Genomic DNA, 21767 nt, shown 5'->3' with positions numbered 1-21767 from the left:
TTTTTTTTTTTTTTTTTTTTTTTTGCTTATGAAACTAAGGAATCGTTTTGATCTCCGTCGTTGACAACGTGACTAAAGTACTATCCATCCACATATATAAAATACCACAAATATACTAAAACTTTGAATGTGAAAAAAGGTATCGAAAAACGACTTGGGATTGGTGGTGAACTGGACAAGCCAGCTAGAAGTGCTGGCGCAAGGCTCAGTCGGATGCTTTGTAACGCACTGTGGATGGAACTCGACTCTCGAGGCATTGTGTATGGGGATACCGTTGGTAGGGATGCCGCAGTGGACGGATCAGCCGACCAACGCAAAGTTCATAGAGGATGTGTGGAAGGTCGGGGTGAGGGTGAAGGCCGAGAAGGACGGACTCGTGAAGAAGGAAGAGATCTCGAGATGCGTTAGGGAAGTGATGGAGGGAGAGACGGGGAAAGAGATGAGGAAGAATGCAGAGAAATGGAAGGTGTTGGCCTGTGAAGCTGTCAGTGAAGGAGGGAGTTCCGACCGGAACTTGGATGAGTTCGTTGCTATGTTTGGTTGAGGATTTACATTAAATCTTACGTAATATATGTAATAAATGTCATTGTTGAAAGAAAAAAATTATTCAAATAATAAATATGAACATAACTCAAAATAAAAACCGAAACCGAAATAATCGAACTGGAACCAAAACTCAGGATGGCCACCCTAGTTGGATCCATTGACCAAAAAATCCTTGCAAGAGTTGCAATACGAGTCATTGGAAAATTTCTTCCATGCGATTTTGTGTATAATCTGAAATGCACGCTTTTCGTGCATGGGGGTGGACTATAAATCGTTACAGCATTTGTTGGTATACATTGTACAAGAGATTAAGGTAACTTTATTGTTTTTTTTCTGTAACCAATTTACCTTATAAACAGCTTTAGAGTTGCCGAAGTTCCTATCCGTTTCTTTTTACTTTCTTCGGTGAGATCTTGAGTTGGATTTGCCTCGTGTATCCACATCCATCTCGTCTATATCCTGCATAATCGTCCGATGGTGACAAATTTTTACCGGAGTGGGGTAAATCAGGCAGGGTTCAATATAGTAAAAGAGCGGAGATCGAACTCGTGACTACGTCAACCCGTCCATTAACATTGGCCGAAAACTCACATGAACCTCGAGTCTTCTACATATGAGTTAAAGCTTTTGTTAATAGAAAGCTTACCAAGGGAACTTGAAAGTGTCTTTCCACCACCCCTGCTTTGAGCAGTGAGTGTAGATTTTGTCCAATCGAACGATGATCTCTGAAAACGTCGGCCTAACAACCGCTTCTGTATCCCAACATTCCTCAATCAATCTGTATAGTAAAAATTTAAAACCAGAGCCTCCTTTTTGAAACTACAAGAGGCATAGTTAAATCGTAAAAACAAGAGATACAAAGATATTAAACTCACTCTTTCAAATCTGCGGGGCAACTTTTCAACTTGGTCTTAAAAGACGGTCTTTTTCCTTCCAAACACATCAGTTTCGCTACCTCCTCTGAAGGCTTCGGATAGAAAGGTTGTACTCCTTCGATCATCTGAAGGATTACAAGAACTTTTTAAGATAAGAAAAGACACTTTAAGACAGATTGCTACAGTGACTATGCGATAGTAAAACTTAGAAGCATGGAAGCTAGAACATCCAAAGGGAGAAAATAAGATCATCCATATTATATGAGAAACAGAAAGAAAAAACTTATTCTTACTCGGCTGTTACAATGATTGAAAGTTCAACTCATTTCCATCACATTAGAAAGCTTATAACGCAGAGTGAACTAAGTCCATGATCCGTCTCAGATACAGCCATCAAGATATGCAGAGCAGCATAATCACAGATGTTGGACATGAAGACTAAATAAATTAAAAAAGGTACCTCGTATAATATAACACCGAATGAGTATGAATCTACACTTCTGTCAAAGGTTTCATCTTTGTAGATCTCAGGTGCTAGATAGTAATCTGTGATCAATAAATGAAATGTCAACTGCTTAAACTATTGCAGCATTGCCTCACGGAAATAACTCGTATTGGCCATTTTAGCATAAGTAACTTTTGTACTTAATTTTAGCTTCTCAGAAATTTAAATGTTAGATGTACTTGTCCACGATTAAATGCTTGCTTTTCCAAGGAAGCCGCCTCTGCATGGAGATTATGGATTATGCATTTGAAACTAATTGAAAGCTCCATATGAGCTCCTGTGGTTGTCCATTAGAGGACAACAGAGACAACTTATGGGTTTTATTATATTATCTATCAGATGATAACTTGGGGTTTTCTTTTTCCATCTTTTTTTGCACAAGGAAAGATGCTTTTAGAAGCTTGCTTACTCGAAGACTCTGTAGAGGATAACTTCGCAAACCCTATCAACCCAAATCCTGCTACCTTCAAGTGTCCTCCATTATCGAGCATAATATTTCTGGCACCTTACAAAATTTTCAAAAATTAGATAACAGGAGCCAAATAGAGGTAATCAAAAGGTAATCTGCAATCAAATCACACCTAACCTACTTCATTTAGTTATCTTACTTGGGTTTCAGATCACAATGGATTATTGGATCTGGTTTACACTCGTGAAGATAATTCATTCCCCTGAGAACAAGAAACAGATGATAGGTCAGACAATTGAAACAACAAAGACCGCAGAAAGAGCAACGAGAAACTACAGAATAACCTTTCGTTGTCTGCCAGATTTCAAATTAAAATGTATTTTCTGATCAAGGAAATTGGTCCTCGAACACAAATGTTGGGAAAACAGCAAAAGATACAAAAAGCAGGCATGCCTGGCAATGTCGAGGGCAAATCTTAGAACTTTGGATGGAGAGAGACGTCCTTTCTTTTGAAGATAACTCCCCAGGTCACCCTAGATGTTACCACCAACACAACAAAGTTATATTTGCAAAAGCAAAGTCAAAACATGTTTATATTCATGATTCATCTACAGATGAGACGAACTTACTTTAGGATGGTATTCAGACACTATCATCATGGGGACATTTTGAGTAACAGCTCCAACAAATTGGACAAGGTTAGGATGCCGGACCTTCTCAAGTATAGTAAGTTCATGTTTGAAGGCGTTTCTGTCGAAAATAATAAAAACGGATGATAAAATTGTTGCACAAAACCTAAACAAAAATTGTGAAAAGCAAGGAAAAGATTACCAAGAAGAAAGTGAAGTAACTTTTAGAAAGCAGATAGATCAAAGTGATTCACAAACCCAACATATTAAAAGATCTCAATTTCGTGCTTATGACCATCAACGTATGAACCGAACGATCCTAAAAACCAAAATCACAAGCTCTTGCATGCAGGCCCTACAAACCGTATCACTACCTGAACCAGAACCATTAGGATGATATACAACTCTATTCTTACAACAAAAAGAAAGTTACCATGTTAATAAATTCGATCATCAATTATCAATCATAGAGAGTAATTCTATAATTCAAACCTCATAGAAATTTGACGAAAGGTTTTAGCAGGCTAGAACCTCATAATGACACAATTAACCACCACAAAGAGATGTCCAATAATCTAGATTGGCATGAAAATTTCAAAGACATTCTTGACATATCACTGAATCAGTAAAGAGCAAAAAGAGGCGTACATGCTGTCAGGATCTGTGTAGTACTCCTTATCAAGTATCTTTACAGATACCTTGGTCCCATTCCATTTAGCCACTTGATATGTTCCCTGTAAGCAGAAATTTTTCATATTTGTTCAACTTTTTTCAGCACAAAAATCCAAGTTCTGGAGAAGTAACAAATGATGTGTTGGGTTTCCCACAATAACAAAAAAGTTGCAAAACAATGATCGAGAGAAAAATCAGAAACTGCAACCACAAGTTCATAAAATGTAGAGAATTAATATTAAACACTCAAGGAAAACAAATTCAAGACCTGGACACAGCACGATTAGAGTAGAAATTATACATCACTAAGCCATAAGCTCTGTACAACAGATGCAAAACATTTTGCCTCCATGAAACAGGCAACCAGGGATAATTTTTCTTAACATATCTTGAGCAGCACTAGCTGCCAAGGAAGATCATCATAAGGAAGTTTAGAGAATGCAGAGTTCTTGCCTTTGAGATACCATCAGCCTTTCGAACTTGAAGTTCTAGAGGATTTAACTCATATTCAGGAACCTCGCGGGAATTAGCGACAACCATTGGCGTCTTCCTGGTTCGCTAAAATACAGGAGAAAATGCTAAGTGTAATTTTTTTTAATGGGTAATAAGATTATCAAACCCACCATATGGTTAATCAAAGATAATGAGATAAGATTACATCAATCCAAAACATGACTACTGAAAAAATTCATCCAAGAATTAAGTTCCGATGCAATGAAAAAGAAACAGAGATGGATACGAGATAGCATACCGGTACTTTCGCACCACGGGACTTCAATATGTTGTATACTTCTACATTACCATAATACTTGGCATCCACAGCTGCCTATCCACAACCCAAAAACACATTTCACCACAAAGCTTGAAACTAAACCGAAGACAAGTGCTATGTCTGAAGCAATTCCGCAGAGAAAACCTTAGCACAACGTGATCATGCCATAACAAGAAACATATATGTCAAGCAATTCAGAGAAAACGGACCGTGCTTCCCCATCGGTCACGGGCATCAATGTTGGCCTTGCGGCTAAGGAGAAGCTTGGCGACATCGACGTGGCCTTCGCATGCGGCGATGTGAAGAGCCGTACGGCCGTCCAGGTCGATGCTGTTGACGTCGATCCCTTCGTTGAGCAGATCCTCGACGCCGGCGACGTCCCCGCGACACGCCATAAAGAGGAGCTGCATCGTGGCGTCGAGGTTATTGGGGACGGCGAGCTGCTGTGCTCCGGCGCCGGAACCACCGGGGCTCCGCCGGATCGGGTCCATCGACGACTGACGACCGAAGCTGAAGCGCATGTTGTTCCGGCGAGGGTCGTGCGATGTCTGGCGCGTGAACTGACGGCTCAGCGTCCGACGCAGCGAACCCGTGGAGAATTGCCTCGAAATCCCGCGTTTCAGCTGCATCGCGAGATTCGCCATTACTAGGACCTTCGATTAACCTCTTCTTCTTCTGGAAATGGAATGAAGAAATCACATTTTCCTGAGGAAATTGAAGGGGCTCTCGATCTGGAGAATTGGTAACATTTGGCGTGAGAATGAATTCAGCAACCGAAGATGAGATCCACTCGAATCGCGTTGGGCTGTGCGATTGAATCGTTTGTTTCCGAAGACTCGTGCTTTGACTTTCGCTTCAATCATTTTCCGGACGCTTTCCGATAAGAATGGATTGTACACGAGGGGCCCTGCTCATTTTAGCTTGCTCCTTATATTTATATAAAAACATAAATATTTTCCTATATTCTCAAATTTAATTCGTTACCCCAAAATTCAAAATCGTCTGATCCCTGTATATATTTTATAAGAATCTATACCATATCTCGTTTAATTGAAATTTTTTGAATTGATTTATAGTATAGATATGCACTTAATTTTTATTTTATTTTGATATTACGACCCCAGAGATATTCGTTAGAATCGTTTTGTAATCATATTTCAGGGGTCTAATTGAAAATATGGATTATTTTAGTGCTAAAAGGAGATATGAATTATATTTTGGGGATCTTTTAGCAAATTTCCTCTTATACTTGTTATAAAATTGGACGCAAACGCGTGTCGGTCGGCCTTATCCAATCAAGGCCAATAATTCATTTACAAATAAAGGCAGACCGCTGGATCTTTTGGCGTTTGCGTTTCGCTGTGCGACCATAGATAGTTTCGGTTTCATCAAACCATTCCCTTCGTTACTCCGTCGTAGTCTTGAACCCTCGAACATCAACTCCTTGGATCGTCTCTCTGATGGCCGCCATTTCGACTGCTTCAGCACCATCTCTTCGCAGCTTGAGATCTTCATGTCCCGAATCTGCTCTCGCCATCGGATCACGGAAGCTTCTGTCGTTCCCGACGAAGATTTCTTATCCGCTCACGCAATCTACGAACAGTATCCATGACGAGTGTAAGAGAATGGTGGTCTCTGTTCGAAGTGTCGATGAGCAGATCTCTGACAAATCGTTCTCCGCCCCTTCTTCTACAACTCAAAAATCAAAGTACAGTCATTTCGGTGTTCGCTTCTCTTTATCTTCGTCGATGTTATCTGGTTCATGGAATTTCGGTTGGCGTTTATTGGTTTTTAATGAATGGGCAATTGTTTGTTTCTGGGTTTTGTTATGTTTCTCGGTGGCTGAGGAAATGCCTTCTGTTCTGCCATTGTTGTCTGTATATTGAGGTTTAGTTTCAAAATCCAGGCTATAATGGATGTGATCGATTCCAGTTAAATGTTTATTTTCTTCTTTTGGTTGCTTCTGTTCATAATCTTTTAGATATACCGATATGTTTAGGTTCAAAATGTGATATCCGAAGTGAATGCCATCTTATCAACAACCATTGACTTTTTCTTTGTTCACAAAAATAGGGTGAAGAAGCACGCCATTTCGGTATTTGTTGGGGATGAGAGTGGAATGATTAACAGGATTGCGGGAGTATTTGCTAGGAGAGGATACAATATTGAGAGTCTTGCTGTCGGTCTAAACAGAGACAAGGCACTCTTCACCATAGTTGTCTGTGGAACTGAAAGGGTACTTCAGCAAGTCATTGAGCAGCTCCAGAAGCTCGTTAATGTTTTAAAGGTAGTAATATTGTAGATTACGATTACTGCAAAGTCTTGGAATTTTTTAGCAGAAGCTACTAGCCTCACTTTCTAGGATATTTTACCAATTTCTGCATTCAGCATGTTCTTCAACAAAATAACTTGTGTTTCCTGTTGCTGCTGGGTACGCATAATGAAGTTGCTCAAGGCCAGAAATCGAAAACACAGTTGGTTTGCATTACCCTTTAATGCCTTCTGAACTTGCTGAACGTTTAAGATGGTTTGAACATGTACAATATAGCTCGATAGATGCACAGGTTAGAAAAGTTGAGAGTATATGAATGGGGGTGAAGAGAAAAAGAAGGGGTATACCTAGGTTTACTTGGGATCGTGTCATTAGGAATGACTTGGAGTTGTTACAAATCCCGAAAGAGCTAACTCAAAACCGAAACGAAAACGAGTGTAAACGAAGAATTCATGTTGTCGACCCCAAATAAATTTGGGAATAAGGTGATGTTGATGTCGATGATGTTGAACTTGCTGAACGTCTGAGGACTACTTATATCTGGGTTTTATGCTCTCTGACTGCATGTTCACGAGTTGCACAATATTGCCGTTTTCCCCTCCATGGATCTTGACTTTAACTTGTCAAGTAGGTTGAAGATATCTCAAGCGAACCACAGGTAGAGCGTGAACTAATGCTAGTAAAGGTTAATGCACATCCAGAATCCCGAGCAGAGGTAGGTCTCCTCGGCTATAGGGAACTAAGAGTTTCTAATTTTCAGAAATTTTCCTTTTCCTCTTTTTCTTTTCTGTTTTTTCCCTGAAATCTTTAACTGTCCTCAATCTGATGAATTTGCAGATTATGTGGCTAGTTGATACTTTCAGATCGAAAATCGTGGATATTTCGGAGCACGCATTAACTATTGAGGTACATCTGCTGATATGATTATATCCTGCTCTTGTGTTGATATTTCCTTCCCCCAGTTTATTTTGTTCTCTGTTTTATTGTTATGACTAGTCATAGGAAGACATTAGAAGCTTCAGTTGAATAAGGTCCCCCGCCCTCTCTTCCCATGTTTCTTTTTAGTATTTATTTCTGATATGAGTCCTTCTAGATGTCTGCTGGTTTTATCACTTTAAGAGAAATGGGAAAGGGGGTGAAACAACTGTGTTTCCTCAATTATTTTATGCTGATATTCAGTGTTCTGAATCGTTCATTTCCTTGCTTTGACCTTTATTGGGGCACGGAGTATTGTGTATGAATGTCAAAGAAGTAAAGACCAGAATGGAACTTCTTTATTGTAGAAGTAGAATATATAACATTCTGCTTCGTAAATCACCTATGTTAGTTCCTGTAACCATTATCTAAGCTACTTATGCAGGTGACTGGAGATCCGGGAAAGATGAATGCTGTTGAAAGAAATTTGAGAAAATTTGGAATCAGAGAAATTGCCAGGACAGGAAAGGTATTGACTTCAAAGAACTGGAATTATGGTTTTTATTATTCCTTAAGCACTATCATCTAGTCTTTCTTTGTAATGATCAGTCTTGTCGGTTGTTATAGCTACATTTTTTGGATCCTAGACATGAAGGCATACATTTCAGTCCCCTAATGATGTAAGGAAAATGCTATTCACGAATTCTCTTTTATCAGATTGCACTGAGAAGGGAGAAGATGGGTGAATCTGCTCCATTTTGGCGATTTTCGGCAGCATCCTATCCAGATCTCCAGGAGCAAGCACCTGTTAGTGCTCTTCAGGGTTCCAAAAAGGGAAGCGTGTTCTCTGAAACTGATTCAGCTGCAGGGGTGTGTGCTTCTGTCTTCCTTATACCAGTTTCTTTTTAGTTGAACCTGCAATAGGGAATTTCAGAATTGTTTTATGGTCTAGAGGTCTTGCAGTTGACTAGTGTCTCAAAAGAGGAAAATACCGAAGCATGCATCCTACTCTGACCTGAGCTCTTCACATGTTGCGTATCAGCGAATATTCTTGTCTGTATGTTATAAAAAAATGATGAACATGACCTCAGTGTTAAACTTTTGTGTGGTAATTCAGGGAGATGTTTATCCAGTCGAGCTGACTTCTGACCTCATGGTAAATCATGTTCTTGATGCTCACTGGGGACTTCTTAATGAAGAAGATGTAAGAGAGCTCCTCCTGCTTATATTTGTTTTTAAATAAATTGCTCTAAGGTGTTGGTAAATATGCAACATCTATATTGCAGAATGTGATCAAACATAACTAGAGTCAGTTCCAGAGTAACATTTTGATAAGAACAAACTAGATAGAACTTTCTCGCAAAGCTAACTTGTAGGGTGAGGGAATCTAAGGGCCCTATAAGCCCCACATTATGTCCCTCTTTGAACCGTTGTGGGATTCCTAAAGTTCATTGGTTTGCGAATCTTAACACTTTTTTCATAGACAACCACTACATGCATTGGGAAGCATTCAATTCTATAGTCGAAGTCTATATTAGGATCAGATCAGCTCCCTAAATCATGTCCCATAGGTATTGGACCTGAATAGTGGTATTGCATGTTTTCTAGCTGGTCTACAATTTCATGGCATTGATGAGATGGTTTGATAAGTTCACATAATATAATTACACAAAAATATTATTGGGATTTATTTTGCTTTATTTTCGATTTATTTATGTATTTTACTTCTTGTAATTCCTCTTTTCTGTTACATCAGATGAGTGGGCTCCGGTCCCATACTCTGTCTTTGCTTGTAAATGACGCTCCAGGAGTCCTTAATCTTGTTACTGGTGTATTTGCTCGAAGGGGCTACAATATTCAGGTAGTGACTCTCTCTACCTCCCAACCCATATTTCTGTATGCGTGTCCTGTATTCAGCTAATCAGATGAATGCTATTTCAATTCCTTTCAGAGTTTGGCTGTGGGACATGCTGAAACTGAGGGTCGGTCGCGCATTACAACAGTTATTCCCGCTACTGATGAATCAATCAGCAAATTGGTGCAGCAACTTTATAAACTTGTAGATGTGCACGAGGTGGGATTGCAGAAAGGGAACACTTTTTGTCTGCTCTTACATATATTTAACAGTCTGAATGTTTTGTTTGACTCACCCCTTCATTCCTTTGTTAAGGAAAAAGTTTACTATTTTTTTTTTACCTTGATAGATCTATGACAAAATCTTTGTGAACCTCTTTTGGACTCCCCTATCTCTTTTTCCGCTGCCTGTACTCATGTGGGAACTTGTTTTCAGCCTTAAGTTTTGTCCTTCTCGGGCAACAGATATTAACATTGTGTAATATTTTGAGTGAGCATGGTACTATGATTTGTGCCTGAATTTTTGCAGGTTCGTGATCTCACACATTTGCCGTTTGCTGAAAGAGAATTGATGCTGATAAAGATTGCTGTGAACACTGTTGCCAGAAGGGATGTCCTGGACATTGCTAGTATCTTCAGAGCAAAAGCTGTTGATGTATCTGATCACACAATTACTCTGGAGGTAAAGATATTCCTCATGATCTAGATAATTAATTGAGATTTGATTGCATATTTGAGGAAGTCCCCTCCATTGGAGTTGTCCATTACTTCTTCAACGAGCATCTTTGTGCTTCTGTATTTTCTGCAATATGAGGGGTTATTGCTCAAATGTCTAATTCACTATATGTCATATGCATATATCTGAAGCACGGTAGATAGTGATAGACAACTTAATGGTTGGCGTATGTTCAATCTAGTTTTCACATAGTATGAGTGGATCTACAATCTGTAACTCTGATTAGCCTCTTGTTCAACTTTTAATATTCTGTTATCTCTGTCATCTTTTCCGTATCTCTTTCCTTTATTTATCTTTTGAACGCTAATGCTGGAAATTTCGGGGGGTGGAATTTCCACCATGGAATCAGCTTACAGGGGATCTAGACAAGATGGTTGCCCTGCAGAGGTTGTTGGAGCCTTACGGAATTTGCGAGGTTTGTCGTTCAACCTATTGCCATCTTTGTAGTCATTTTCCAAATACTTTGTGTCCATAAGCCCATTCATGCTATATTGCACAAAGAGCTGACACCCTGATGTCGTTCGAACCACAAATATAAGAGGAAGCAGTGAGTAGTTCACTGTTCTAGGATCAGCCTTGGACCTTAGTTCCCATATTCAAACGGGAAAATGCCACTTTTTTTTTGCCTCATTTTTATTTAAAGCACTTAATGAGTTACATCTTTTTAACCCGAGAATTTGGGAGTTGTAAGCATAGAAATGGAGGAAACATATAGATTTGGTAAAAGCGAGAGGAAAGCTGAATCCATCAGGAATAGAACCAGAATTCGGAACCAATCCTTACTTATTACTTAAACTCTGTCTTCTTAGGTTTGCTTCTTCATTTTCCATGCTATCGAGATTCCGGCTTCTTCTCGATCTTTGCATTTACAGAACCAGAACCAGTTTCAGGAAACTGGATCGGCCGTATCATTTTATGTTGCTTTGGGTGCAATGCAGGTTGCGAGAACAGGGCGAGTTGCGTTGGTTCGGGAATCAGGAGTAGATTCCAAGTATCTCCGTGGATATTCCTTTCCTTTGTAGGTTAAGCTCTCTGGGGAGAAAGATATAAAAGTGGCACCATGAATCTACATTTGGAAGAAAAGCTTTCACAGGGTTTTGGACACACACATATATACATATATATATATATGTTCCATTTGGGGAATTTTTAAAGTTTTTTCATACAGTTGCAGACAAGGATACATGACACAACAAGAAAAAAGCAGGAAAGGCTTTTTTTTTTATCTGTCTATAGATTTTATGTTTTGTCTTTGGGAATGAAACATAAAGTGAGTGAATGGCGATTCCAAAAAAAAAAAATGTTGTTTATACACATTACCGTATCGCATGCTATTGACAATCTCGTTGGTCCAACGATATGAGTGGAGGTGTTAAAGTAGAAATTGAGAAACTTAGAAGTGTGTTAGTAGTGGACATTAACCTTATATTATTATGCTTTGAGATTATAATGGATGCCCAAGTTATAAAAAAAAGTCAAATTCAGAGAGCTTGACCGACCAAGACGTGCCACCTACTCCTTATCTTCTTCATCTCTTCATTTTTCTTTAGTTGACTTTTAAAGAAAATAATGGATAAGCAGAAATAAAAGGGGAAAGACATGCAGATTACGCACATATACATACATACATACATACATACATACATACATACATACATACATCTACGCATGCGTGAGAGTATATATGCGAGCTAATATCGTCACCATGAAGTCGCAATTTGCCTCATATTGTCACGACAACCCATTAATTTTGATTATCCTTATAAAATTGGAGGAAATCAATTATACGCGAATCTCATCGTACCCTATACCAAAATAAAAGAGAAGGTATATTGCCAATAAGTGTAAGTGTGTATAAATAGTATTTTATATAATCAGAGAGAAAATTAATCTGAAATATGTGTGCAAACACACATGCATGTAGAACACAATAATAAGCCGACCACGTGCCTTTTGTTTTTTTTTTCCTCCTCATTTTTAAATATCTTGTATCGAATGAAGTTTTAGTCCATCACGACTCTATCACGAACCATATATATTTGTCTGTATTCGATACTAACCTAGTTCTCTATGATTCGATTTTATAACGACAAATGACAAATCTAGTTACCAATGGATCGTACGTATACTATAGTCATCGATACGAAGTTTCAACTGCTTTGTATTATGGAAATTGTAACATTATCACTACGTTGCAAGTCTATTTTATTTACATGAAAAAAAACCTTTATGATATATTAACATGTTGAGATATTATAATGTCTACTGCTTGACTTATGAATCGTATTCATGTGTAATGTTTTTTTTTTCTTCGGTGTAAATAAGGTAAGAAGTTTTCTTGCATGTTTTCTAGAATCCAAACATAAATTAAAGGGGAAAATTCCCAGTTGAACTGCTGATGATCGTTACATTCAAGTTCTCTCTCTCTCTCTCTCTCTCTCTCTCTCTCGCTATCTGAGTCTCTTCCTTGGATTCATCTATGGCTTACGAAGAAAGTTCTTAGTTCTTACTTGTGAGAGCACAGAAAGGCTAAAGATTTCAAACAAAAAAAAAACCTTTTGGAGAATCGAGCTGTTGGGTTCTCAGATTCAGTGATGGGTATTGTCCTCTGAGGAACTGAAACCACTGCAACTTGATCCTTCTTTTATCTACGTTCTTGTCGGTTGAATTTCTTCTTTAACTCGCAGTCTTTACGAGAATCTGGGGATTCTCCGATTTCATTTCTGAGGAAGTTGGGTTTTGTTTTGTTTTCACCTGCTGATTGTTCTTGGAATAAGGTTGTTCTGTTGATGTGAAGCTCGACTTTGTATGTTTATGTTAATGGGTCTCTGTTTCTGGGGATAAAATTTCCATGGATTGGTCAAGGTGATACGAAAGTTGGTGTCTTTAGATTTTGGGGAGGTCTTGTCTTTTGGGATTAGGGCTTTCAGATTGGGGGAAGTGACTTCTGTTAAGAAATTTGTTGATAACGACGAAAAGAATCGGTCATAATATGACTATAATGGAGGAGGAGAATGGTTCAAGGAGACCAGTGATGGAGAAGCAACAGAGTTTCCGAGTCGAGAATCACCCGACCAAAGGAAGAGCTTTGAAGAAGCACCTGAGTTTCGCCGGCGTGGATGTAGAGAATCAGCCAAGCAAAGGAAGAAGATTGGAGAAACAACAGAGTTTTCATGGCGCAACCATGGATAATCAGGACCAGAACCAGCCAAGTAAACCTGGAGTTATGGAGAAACACCCGAGTTTCGGTAGGGCCATGGAGAGGCAGAAAAGCTTCCGAGTCATCATGGAGAGACAGCTGAGTTTCATGGCTGGTAGTGAGGGGAAGAAGAAGAAGAACGAGTCACCTGGTAAAAGAGGAGACTCGCCTCTTCATACTGCAGCTCGAACAGGGAACTCGAGCAAGGTTAAAGAAATCATCCATAGTTGTAATAACAGCGAATGTCTGAAACAGATAATGTCAAATCAGAATCTAGAAGGAGAGACTCCTCTTTATGCTGCAGCAGAAAATGGGGTTTTGGTTGTGGTTGAGGAGATGTTAAAGCATATGGACCTTGAAACAGCGTCGATCTCAGCAAGGAACGGTTTCGATCCTTTCCATGTCGCGTCAAAGCAGGGTCATCTCGGTAAGAACCTCAGACCGAATTCCCCTTTTCTGCAACTTAAACAGTCTCTTTGTCTTGTTTCTTGAAGATGTAAGAACACCATACCTTATATTGCAGATGTGTTGAAGAAACTGGTGGAGACATTCCCAAACTTGGCCATGACAACAGATTTGTCGTGTACAACTGCCTTGCACACGGCTGCGACTCAAGGGCACGTCGAAATCGTGAATCTTCTCCTGGAGACGGATTCTAATTTAGCTAAGATAGCTAAGAACAATGGCAAAACGGCGCTTCATTCTGCAGCTCGGATGGGGCATTTGGAAGTGGTCAAGTCTTTGATAAGTAAGGATCCAAGCTCGGGATTCAGAACCGATAAAAAAGGGCAAACGGCACTTCATATGGCTGTTAAGGGTCAGAACGAAGAGATCGTTCTCGAGTTAGTGAAGCCCGATCCCACTGTCTTGAACGTGGAGGATAATAAAGGGAATGCACCATTGCATATCGCCACAAACAAGGGCCGTACCAAGGTGTTCTCTCAGTTCTTCTCTTTATACACACATACATCATCTGTCATATTCGATTTGCATCTGTAAATGCTGACGCTTTTCTATGTCTCATGTAGTTTTTCTGTTCATGATCATTTTGCAGAGTTTTCCAGTTCTGGGAACACTGATCTCTAGCAGTCCATTGTTTATAAAACAGCTCGTTTTTTTCATTGCAGATAGTGAGATGTCTGGTTTCATTCGATGCCATCGACGTTAAAGCTATAAACAAAGCAGGAGAGACAGCGCTTGATATCGCGGAAAGGATCGGAAATCAAGAACTTGTGTCGGTCCTGAAGGATGCGGGAGCCGAGAGAGCTAAAGATCTCGGGAGGCCTCAGAACCCGGCTAAGCAACTCAAACAGACGGTAAGCGACATAAAACACGAGGTCCAGTCTCAGCTCCAACAGTCTCGGAAGACGGGATTCAGAGTTCAGAAGATCGCGAAGCGACTGGAGAAGCTTCACATAAGCGGTCTGAACAACGCTATAAACTCTGCAACCATCGTGGCTGTCCTCATCGCGACTGTCGCGTTCGCAGCCATCTTCACAATTCCGGGGCAGTATGAAGAGGATCCGTCGAAAGGGTCGGTTTTAGGACAGGCTCGGATAGCGGACAAGGCACCATTCCTCGTATTCTTTGTCTTTGACAGCCTTGCCCTGTTCATATCCTTGGCGGTCGTTGTGGTTCAGACTTCAGTCGTGGTGATTGAACAGAAGGCGAAGAAGAGGCTCGTGTTCGTGATCAACAAGCTCATGTGGTTGGCCTGTCTGTTCATATCCGTCTCGTTCGTGTCTCTCGCCTATATCGTGGTGGGTAAGGAAGAGATGTGGCTCGCGGTCTGCGCCACCGTGATCGGCGGCTCGATCATGGTCACCACCATCGGTGCCATGTGTTACTGCGTGGTCATGCACCGGATGGAAGAGTCTAAACTCAGGAGCATAAGGAAGGAGAGGAGCAAGTCACGTTCTTCTTTCTCTCCGTCTCGTATGGCTTCCGATTCGGAAATTCTGAACGGCGAATACAACAAGAGAATGTACGCTCTCTGAGATTTGTCCCGACCGGACAGAAACGAGAGCTCGTCCATGGAGGATGTCTGGTTCAGACAATGTGATCTTCCTCCCAGATGTAAAATGATGCATGGATGAATCATTTATGGTAATGTATGTTATACTCCCTGTGGAAATTTTTGATAAATTATGCTAAGGACCCCATGCTTTTGGAATGTATTATTTAATCTCTAAATATATACATCTTTGGCCCAACACTTTTCCCATCCTCCTGTTTCCAACCCCATTATTTTCTTTTCTTTCAAAAACGTCCATTTTTTTATCCCTTAAGACCCCAAATTAAATTTCTAGTCCTTTTAAGTCTGAATATATTCCTTTTTAATGCAAAAACACGTGAATAAAATCGTTTCGATGTGTATTAGAGGATAAGTTTCGGTCATTACAAATTACATATTATAATATAAAACAAGAATTTAAAAGATTAAATCAAACCTGTATATTCCGGTGGACTCTTAGCGATCAAGATGAACGTTTAATATTAAGATTCGTTTTATATTTTTTCATGTTTTGATTAACAAAAGTAAAAAAAATTAAGATTAATATAACTTAGATTGTGATTAGGGGAAAAAAGAGAGGTTGGTTTCTTTCTTCATCCAAAGTTGGGTTAGGTTTGGTTATATGGTAATTATCGATGTGTCACGTGGCATTGAAGTCATTGACAACTATGGCAATAACAGGCAGAAAAGTAGATTTAGAAAGACTTGATAACACGCAAATTGTATAATGCTGTAATTAACCGTTAATACAAAAAAATCCTTTTTTTTATTTTGACAAGACGCAAATTGTGATTATTAAGATTATTATCTTTTTTTTTAAAAAAAAAAACCTGATTCATGAATCCATAAGCCTTTCCATGATGAGTTCCAAAACAGCAGGAGCATCCACCGTGACCGCCACTTTCACCGACGGTTTGTCCGACCACTCGTCCACTTCACCAAACCTGCTTTCACCATTCCTCGTCACAAATTCAGCCACACGAACACAACCACTTCCTGTCCTAACAACCCTTATTCGGCTTGTGACCTGACCGACACTGTTCACTCTGGTTAGTTCTTTTCTTGGTTTCTCTTTGACCAAAGAGGTTTTTAACAGATTTGATCTGATGAGTAAGACCTGACCGCATAAGCAATTACCCTCTCCTAAGCCAAATTATGTTCTTTGAGCTTCCCGGACATGTTTCTTGAGCATTTTGGACAATGATTTCCCCTTACATTTTGCACTAGAATCATTACCTCTTTTGCTTGTTATACAGCAACGTCAGCCCTCTCGTGATGCCATTTGTCTGCACTCTGACAACTCCGGTGGTGTAAGTGAACAGAGAAGGAAGGAATGCTGCAAGAATTGTTGTCGGGTCGTGCAGATAGACACCTTACCAACAAGTTCAAGAATCAACATCAGCGAACTATATAATCTTGAAAAGTTTGGCTCCACAGACAGATCACGACGGTCATATACCTCTGATATTGTAAGCCTCGAGATGGTAAGCATAGTACACGTCAAGAATTCTACAGAGGTATTGCGCTAATTTCCCGTTTGATGATGCCAATTTGTCCCGGTCATCAGCTATACCAGCAGAGACAGAAAACGGGAAAGAAAAAAGGGTATTACATGATTTTGGAGGCACCTTAAATAACAAAATCCAAGAAGCCAAGCCAAAGAATTTGCAAGTAAAATACCTGTCATAACGACTTGATGGGTCACATTGATCCCGATAGCAATGATATCAGCTCCACTTGTGAATACCATATCCGCAGCTTCTGGATCACCGAAAATCTAACCAAGAAGATGAATGGATAGAAAAGATTCAGGGATTTTAAGCAAGAAAAACTATATTCATGCAAAAACAGGCATTTCTAATTAGTTTGTTGTAGTGAAGTTGGATAAGTCTTCTACCGCTTAGCAAGCTTGGAGATTAAAATCATCGAGAGAAGTTGAGTGACGGGTATTTGGGCATAATGCATGAAAGTCCAAACTAGACGAGAACTCGAACCGGTCACTGAACTTACATTGGCTTCTGCCGCTGGATTTACATTTCCATTTACTGCAAATGCTCCACCAAGAAGAACAATCTGTCCAACATTTTTCGAAAACTCTGGATCAAGCTGAATAGCCTGCATCAAGAACGTGAAATCTTCCATGACATGCTAGGGATGAAGATTGAAGATTATCGAAGAAATTGCCCCATACTAGTCTGACCAGTGCAATATTAGACAGCGGGCCCAATGCAACAATGGTGATTTCCCCGGGGTGAAGCTTTGCTTGTTCGACCAAATACTCAGGTGCTGATTTTTCGATTGGTTTTCCTTTAGGTGGAGGGAAATTTTGATTGCCTAGCCCGTCCGTGCCATGAACAAAATCAGCGATCCGGAGTTTCGTACCATTCTTTACCATAAAAAAGGGGAAGGGGAATAAGAAAAATGAGAAAGAAAAAATAACATAGGAGCGATCATTTTCTTTGAACTGGAGAACAGGCCCTGAGGAATATCAATCAATCTGCTTAAGAATGGCCTACTAGCCAATCGATACAGAAAAAAAAAACATCAACTCTGTATAAAACCAACGGTCCAACGTACAATTCAAGAACGAATGAAGCTCCAAACCCTTCAACTAGATGGAAATGCAAAGGCCATTGGAGAAAACTGAAGTCCAAGAGAATTTCTACTGATATCGAAAGCCTGGAACTATTATGTCTACTATCATGTATCAAAATCATAAATCTCACAATTGGGTCCATAATCTAATATCTATATTCTTTGGATAACTGAAGATAAAGCAGACAGATACCAGAAACATAAACATGAAGGTAGTAGATACATACAGTGATAGTGGTATGAGTTCCTTCAGACACTGGAATGTCAGTCCTGTCCGCAGCCTCCAACTTATAGTGACAGAAAGATCAGTGACAGACCAACAGATCATCAAACTCGTTTTCTCCTTTCTATATGAAAAGACGGCTTAAACGAATGCAAGAGCGCATGAGTAATACCAAATGTAAGGCATTTCGGGTGGCGAGAGTGGTGTACACATTGCCGTAGATTGTAGTGAGACCGATCACATCTACTTCCGGCGATCTCAGAGCCACAAATATCGCCATTGCATCATCTGCATCGACCGGAACAAAAAAAAAAGCAACAGTTTAGTTAAATGGGAAATTTCCCCATAATCACAACCCAGACTTTCCGACAGGTGATGACCCAGACCCAGAGCAATCCCAGATCTTCGATGACGAAAACCTCACAGACCCAGATTTAGAATAACGAGAAATACTAAACCCAGATGGTTTAAGAGAAAGAACGAACAAGAAATCAGACAACGATTTCAAGATGACAAGGAAACATACCGATGCCTGGATCAGTGTCGATGATCATCTTCTTGCGGTCTCCCATCGCCATCGGTTTATAACAAGACGCGAACAAAAAAAAACGAAGATTTTGAGGGACCTAAAGAGACGGGCGAATTCCTCGGCTTATAATGGCAAAAAGTCGTCGAATTTCCTCTGAAGTCCGATCCTTTTTGGCATAATAATATAAAAAAAAGTTTCCTTTTGCACCTCGATTTTTAAATTCATCGCATGGGTTTCATGTTCGATCATGTTTTTCCTTCAACGAATCAATGACAAGAGTTTTGTTTCTTTGGACATTTTGACACGGGAAATGAAAAAATAAAGTCCAAAACTTTACTTGACTATGCATACCAAAAATACTGTTATCAAAATCCCTGAATCTTATTACAAGACGACATTCAAGGGGGTGTTTTTACTACAGATTGCTTCAGATTCTCTTACCTTTCAGACCAAAAAACTATATGCAGCTCTCTTCTTTGTCCCCCCATGTGGTTCATTTTTACTGGTCGTGAATTCGTTATGAACAGTATTACACATTCCAGGATTTTTCAAACACCACAACGGTTGGATAGGTTCAGCACCAAACCCTCTGTTCACCATCCTGAACCTCCACTGGTTCAGCCGGTCCACCGCCTCGGCATATCTCTTCACGCCTCTCTCGTCCCTATTCCCTGACCACATCGACTCAGCCAATGCACAAGCCCGTGGCCAAAGCCGTGCGTCCAAGACGGTGGGATCCGCTTGCTCGGACCACAACGCAACCTCCCCTCCCAGCACCAGCTTTGCTTCTTCCCCGAGCAACCCATCTGTTATATCATAGTTGTAAATGGTTTGCCATGTCTTGAAAGGAGCACACCACGATCCGCCATTTCCCGAGTTACCTCCACCGTCTTGTTGATCATACTGGCTATCGTTCCCTAGATAACCACCGTGGCCACAGTCTAGGTAGTAGAACTCAGATGAAGACACGATCACTCTGTACCCTGCAGATACAATCCTCTTGATGTTGTCAGGACCATTGTTCCATGTCTGTAAGATTGTGTTTTCACGAGGCAGACGCGATGAATCCACTTTGATTTTGGCGTCCAGCAAGACATCTTCCCAGTAAATGGCTACCCGGTTTCGTGATACGATGTAAGGTAAGGTCGAGTTTATGTACTTCTCGAGAAGCTGGCTGAGGGTTCCACCATTAGAGAGGAAAGACTGGATTGCAGGATCGGTTTTCCAGCATCCCGGGATAATTTCGTCAGCTCCTGCGTGGAAGAAAGGTTCCGGGAATTGAGTGGTTAAGTCGCGTATGACATTCTTGACAACCTCGTATGTCTTGGGATTCAAGGGGTTCAGTTGTCCGGTCCCTGGTTGGCTCGCTAGTCTTTCTTCCCAACTGCTCTCAGCTGGCCACCAGAACATGTTGGCACAAGTCATGATTTCGGGATATGCTTCTGCCCATGATCCCGTATGCGCTGTAACCACGATGAAAACATATCGATAACGGTTTGGCATAATCTTTTGCAATTGTTTCAATCATAAAAAACAAGACAATACAACAAATTGAGAATGGAAAAGAGACAGAAGGATAGTAAACTCACCAGGAGTGTCTATTTCAGGAAGAACTCTGACACCATGCTCGAAACCGAACTGGACAATCTTCCTGACATCCTCGGGAGTGTACACCATGTCTGGTCCGTAAGAGCCTTTTGCGGCAAGAGATGGTTCTGAAGGCAACACTAATGGGAAAGACTGGGAATCGGTAATGTGCCAATGAAACACATTCAACTTGTTTGCACTCATGGCCTCGATGGTCCTCATTATATCTTCTACTCCATAATAATTCCTCGAGGTATCAAGCATCAATCCCCTATGAGCAAACAAAGGAGAATCCCATACCAAAATGCCCACAGGAACATATAATCGACCTTTCCCCCATACCATCTGGGAGAATGTCTCCAGTCCACGCATTGCTCCCCAAACAGTTTGAGCAGTCAAGTGGGCATAAAAGCCGCCCTTTGGGATCAAAAGACTATAAGACTCGTTCACGCCGTGGTGAAGAGGGACGGAAAGATCGGTAACATTGATGGTGAGGCTGTGTAAGGTGTAGCCTTTGATAAGTTTGACATAAGAAGGGGTAGTAGCAACGATGGGTTGATAGTTCTCTGACTGAATCAAGCGGTGATAGCGTGTTACAGAGGTCGAGAGGTAGCGATGTTTGGGAGAATGGATGGCGAATTTCGGGGAGAGGAGAGAGGCTTCGGGTTTAGGCCATGACAGAATTCTTGGCTTTGGCCAAATGTTGATAGGAATTGCAGCAGAAAACGACGGGAGAAGTGAAATGAGGGAGACAGAGATTATTATTACCGCAACCTCGACGATGTTAACATGAATCTTGGAGAAGGTGAGCATGATCAAGAATGGTACAGAACGGTTACTGGATATCCTGCATCCAATCAATCCAACATCCAAGAACCCAAGAAACTGAAGCCTGCAGAAGCAAATTCGTAAAGATACACTGTTCGATTAGAGGAGACAACAACAGTAACATGTCTAGCGAAGCAAAGTTCAGCAAAAAAAAAAACAAGAAGAACAGCCTAAAAGTCTTTAAACTAGTTGAAGTGATAACTCAGATCATCTGAAAAACAAAAGATATAACTGTCCAGGGAAAGTGGATAATATGTGCTATCTGAGTTCATCTGAAGGCAAAAGTTTAAGATACACCGCCATGAATGTATAACTCGCTCAACGACTGAGTTCATCTCCGACACGAGATTCAGTCGCAGGTTCCAAAAAAAACAAACAGATTTATGTCTTGAATCTCCATAGAACATAAAACAGACGGTATAATTAGAGGGTCAAATGGGCTTTTTCCTGGAAATAAAAAAAAAATCTCATTTCAGATCTGGAAAATGCATCTCTCTGCTCGCAAAACAAGATCTTCGTTGAAAACGGTGAAAATCTAAACAAAAAGGAGAAAAATTTAAAGGGAGATTTGCCACTTCGAATGAGATCGCAGGGGGGGGGGGGGGAG

The 21767-nt window shown here is 40.4% G+C and overlaps 6 protein-coding genes across 8 annotated transcripts in view; 3 read left to right on the top strand and 3 right to left on the bottom strand.

The window, feature by feature from the left end:
* Window positions 1–619, top strand: part of LOC104826183 (UDP-glycosyltransferase 74C1) — a 2273-nt gene extending 1654 nt beyond the window's left edge. Inside the window, exon 4 of the mRNA XM_010558753.2 lies at window positions 140–619. Coding sequence (XP_010557055.1) covers window positions 140–544 — 405 coding nt within the window. The 3' untranslated portion in view covers window positions 545–619. The remainder of the gene's footprint in view (window positions 1–139) is intronic.
* A 104-nt stretch (window positions 620–723) lies between these two features.
* Window positions 724–5287, bottom strand: LOC104826182 (serine/threonine-protein kinase HT1-like). Of its 2 annotated transcripts, XM_010558751.2 has the most exons (12): window positions 4618–5287; window positions 4388–4462; window positions 4090–4194; window positions 3613–3698; window positions 2965–3085; window positions 2789–2868; window positions 2535–2597; window positions 2336–2424; window positions 1882–1967; window positions 1422–1546; window positions 1193–1324; window positions 724–1005 (listed from the first exon to the last, which is right to left on the bottom strand). In XM_010558751.2, exons 1-12 carry the CDS (start codon window positions 5050–5052, stop codon window positions 999–1001), a joined length of 1404 nt encoding a protein of 467 aa, XP_010557053.1. In that variant the 5' UTR covers window positions 5053–5287; the 3' UTR covers window positions 724–998. The 2 variants fall into 2 exon arrangements, with proteins under 2 accessions (XP_010557053.1, XP_010557054.1); XM_010558752.2 differs by lacking the exon at window positions 724–1005 and having other exon boundaries at window positions 1189–1324; window positions 4618–5052.
* A 442-nt stretch (window positions 5288–5729) lies between these two features.
* Window positions 5730–11438, top strand: LOC104826181 (acetolactate synthase small subunit 2, chloroplastic-like). 2 transcript variants are annotated; one of them, XM_010558749.1, is made up of 12 exons: window positions 5730–6116; window positions 6482–6695; window positions 7312–7395; window positions 7518–7586; window positions 8041–8124; window positions 8313–8465; window positions 8713–8799; window positions 9352–9456; window positions 9547–9669; window positions 9979–10131; window positions 10535–10600; window positions 11124–11438. In XM_010558749.1, exons 1-12 carry the CDS (start codon window positions 5869–5871, stop codon window positions 11205–11207), a joined length of 1470 nt encoding a protein of 489 aa, XP_010557051.1. In that variant the 5' UTR covers window positions 5730–5868; the 3' UTR covers window positions 11208–11438. The 2 variants fall into 2 exon arrangements, with proteins under 2 accessions (XP_010557051.1, XP_010557052.1); XM_010558750.1 differs by having other exon boundaries at window positions 6017–6116; window positions 6550–6695.
* A 1075-nt stretch (window positions 11439–12513) lies between these two features.
* LOC104826180 (ankyrin repeat-containing protein At5g02620-like) lies at window positions 12514–15608 on the top strand. The gene is made up of 3 exons (XM_010558748.2): window positions 12514–13811; window positions 13908–14317; window positions 14512–15608. The coding sequence occupies exons 1-3, from the start codon at window positions 13178–13180 to the stop codon at window positions 15379–15381; spliced, it is 1914 nt and encodes a 637-aa protein (XP_010557050.1). The 5' UTR covers window positions 12514–13177; the 3' UTR covers window positions 15382–15608.
* Window positions 15609–16226: 618 nt separating this feature from the next.
* Window positions 16227–18961, bottom strand: LOC104826179 (probable uridine nucleosidase 2). Its single transcript, XM_010558747.1, has 9 exons — window positions 18743–18961; window positions 18389–18504; window positions 18221–18280; window positions 17599–17784; window positions 17409–17513; window positions 17079–17175; window positions 16858–16965; window positions 16635–16770; window positions 16227–16342 (listed from the first exon to the last, which is right to left on the bottom strand). Exons 1-9 carry the CDS (start codon window positions 18792–18794, stop codon window positions 16234–16236), a joined length of 969 nt encoding a protein of 322 aa, XP_010557049.1. The 5' UTR covers window positions 18795–18961; the 3' UTR covers window positions 16227–16233.
* A 95-nt stretch (window positions 18962–19056) lies between these two features.
* The window catches only part of LOC104826178 (beta-hexosaminidase 2), a 3068-nt gene continuing 357 nt past the window's right edge, over window positions 19057–21767 (bottom strand). The window contains exons 2-3 of the mRNA XM_010558746.1: window positions 20335–21224; window positions 19057–20208 (exon numbers count right to left, since the gene is read on the bottom strand). Of these exons, the coding sequence (XP_010557048.1) occupies window positions 19190–20208; window positions 20335–21145 (1830 nt within the window). The 5' untranslated portion in view covers window positions 21146–21224 and the 3' untranslated portion in view covers window positions 19057–19189. The remainder of the gene's footprint in view (window positions 20209–20334; window positions 21225–21767) is intronic.

The sequence above is a fragment of the Tarenaya hassleriana genome, unplaced genomic scaffold (assembly GCF_000463585.1).
Source record: "Tarenaya hassleriana unplaced genomic scaffold, ASM46358v1 Cleome5, whole genome shotgun sequence".
Lineage (NCBI taxonomy): Eukaryota > Viridiplantae > Streptophyta > Magnoliopsida > Brassicales > Cleomaceae > Tarenaya > Tarenaya hassleriana.
Note: the sequence above shows the minus strand (reverse complement) of the source record. Positions and strands in the feature narration are given on the sequence as shown.

Coding starts and splice junctions, on each gene's coding strand:
- LOC104826180 (XM_010558748.2), top strand. CDS start 13,178: ATGACTATAATGGAGGAGGAGAATGGTTCAAGGAGACCAGTGATGGAG. Junction 13,812..13,907: donor GTCAAAGCAGGGTCATCTCG/GTAAGAACCTCA, acceptor CTTATATTGCAG/ATGTGTTGAAGAAACTGGTG. Junction 14,318..14,511: donor CAAACAAGGGCCGTACCAAG/GTGTTCTCTCAG, acceptor TTTTCATTGCAG/ATAGTGAGATGTCTGGTTTC.
- LOC104826182 (XM_010558751.2), bottom strand. CDS start 5,052: ATGGCGAATCTCGCGATGCAGCTGAAACGCGGGATTTCGAGGCAATTC. Junction 4,463..4,617: donor GTGACCGATGGGGAAGCACG/GTCCGTTTTCTC, acceptor GGTTGTGGATAG/GCAGCTGTGGATGCCAAGTA. Junction 2,598..2,788: donor TTTGCCCTCGACATTGCCAG/GCATGCCTGCTT, acceptor TCTTGTTCTCAG/GGGAATGAATTATCTTCACG.
- LOC104826179 (XM_010558747.1), bottom strand. CDS start 18,794: ATGGCGATGGGAGACCGCAAGAAGATGATCATCGACACTGATCCAGGC. Junction 17,514..17,598: donor CGCTGTCTAATATTGCACTG/GTCAGACTAGTA, acceptor TTCTTGATGCAG/GCTATTCAGCTTGATCCAGA. Junction 16,966..17,078: donor CCATCAAGTCGTTATGACAG/GTATTTTACTTG, acceptor CTGCTGGTATAG/CTGATGACCGGGACAAATTG.
- LOC104826181 (XM_010558749.1), top strand. CDS start 5,869: ATGGCCGCCATTTCGACTGCTTCAGCACCATCTCTTCGCAGCTTGAGA. Junction 6,117..6,481: donor TCTACAACTCAAAAATCAAA/GTACAGTCATTT, acceptor TCACAAAAATAG/GGTGAAGAAGCACGCCATTT. Junction 9,670..9,978: donor AACTTGTAGATGTGCACGAG/GTGGGATTGCAG, acceptor GAATTTTTGCAG/GTTCGTGATCTCACACATTT.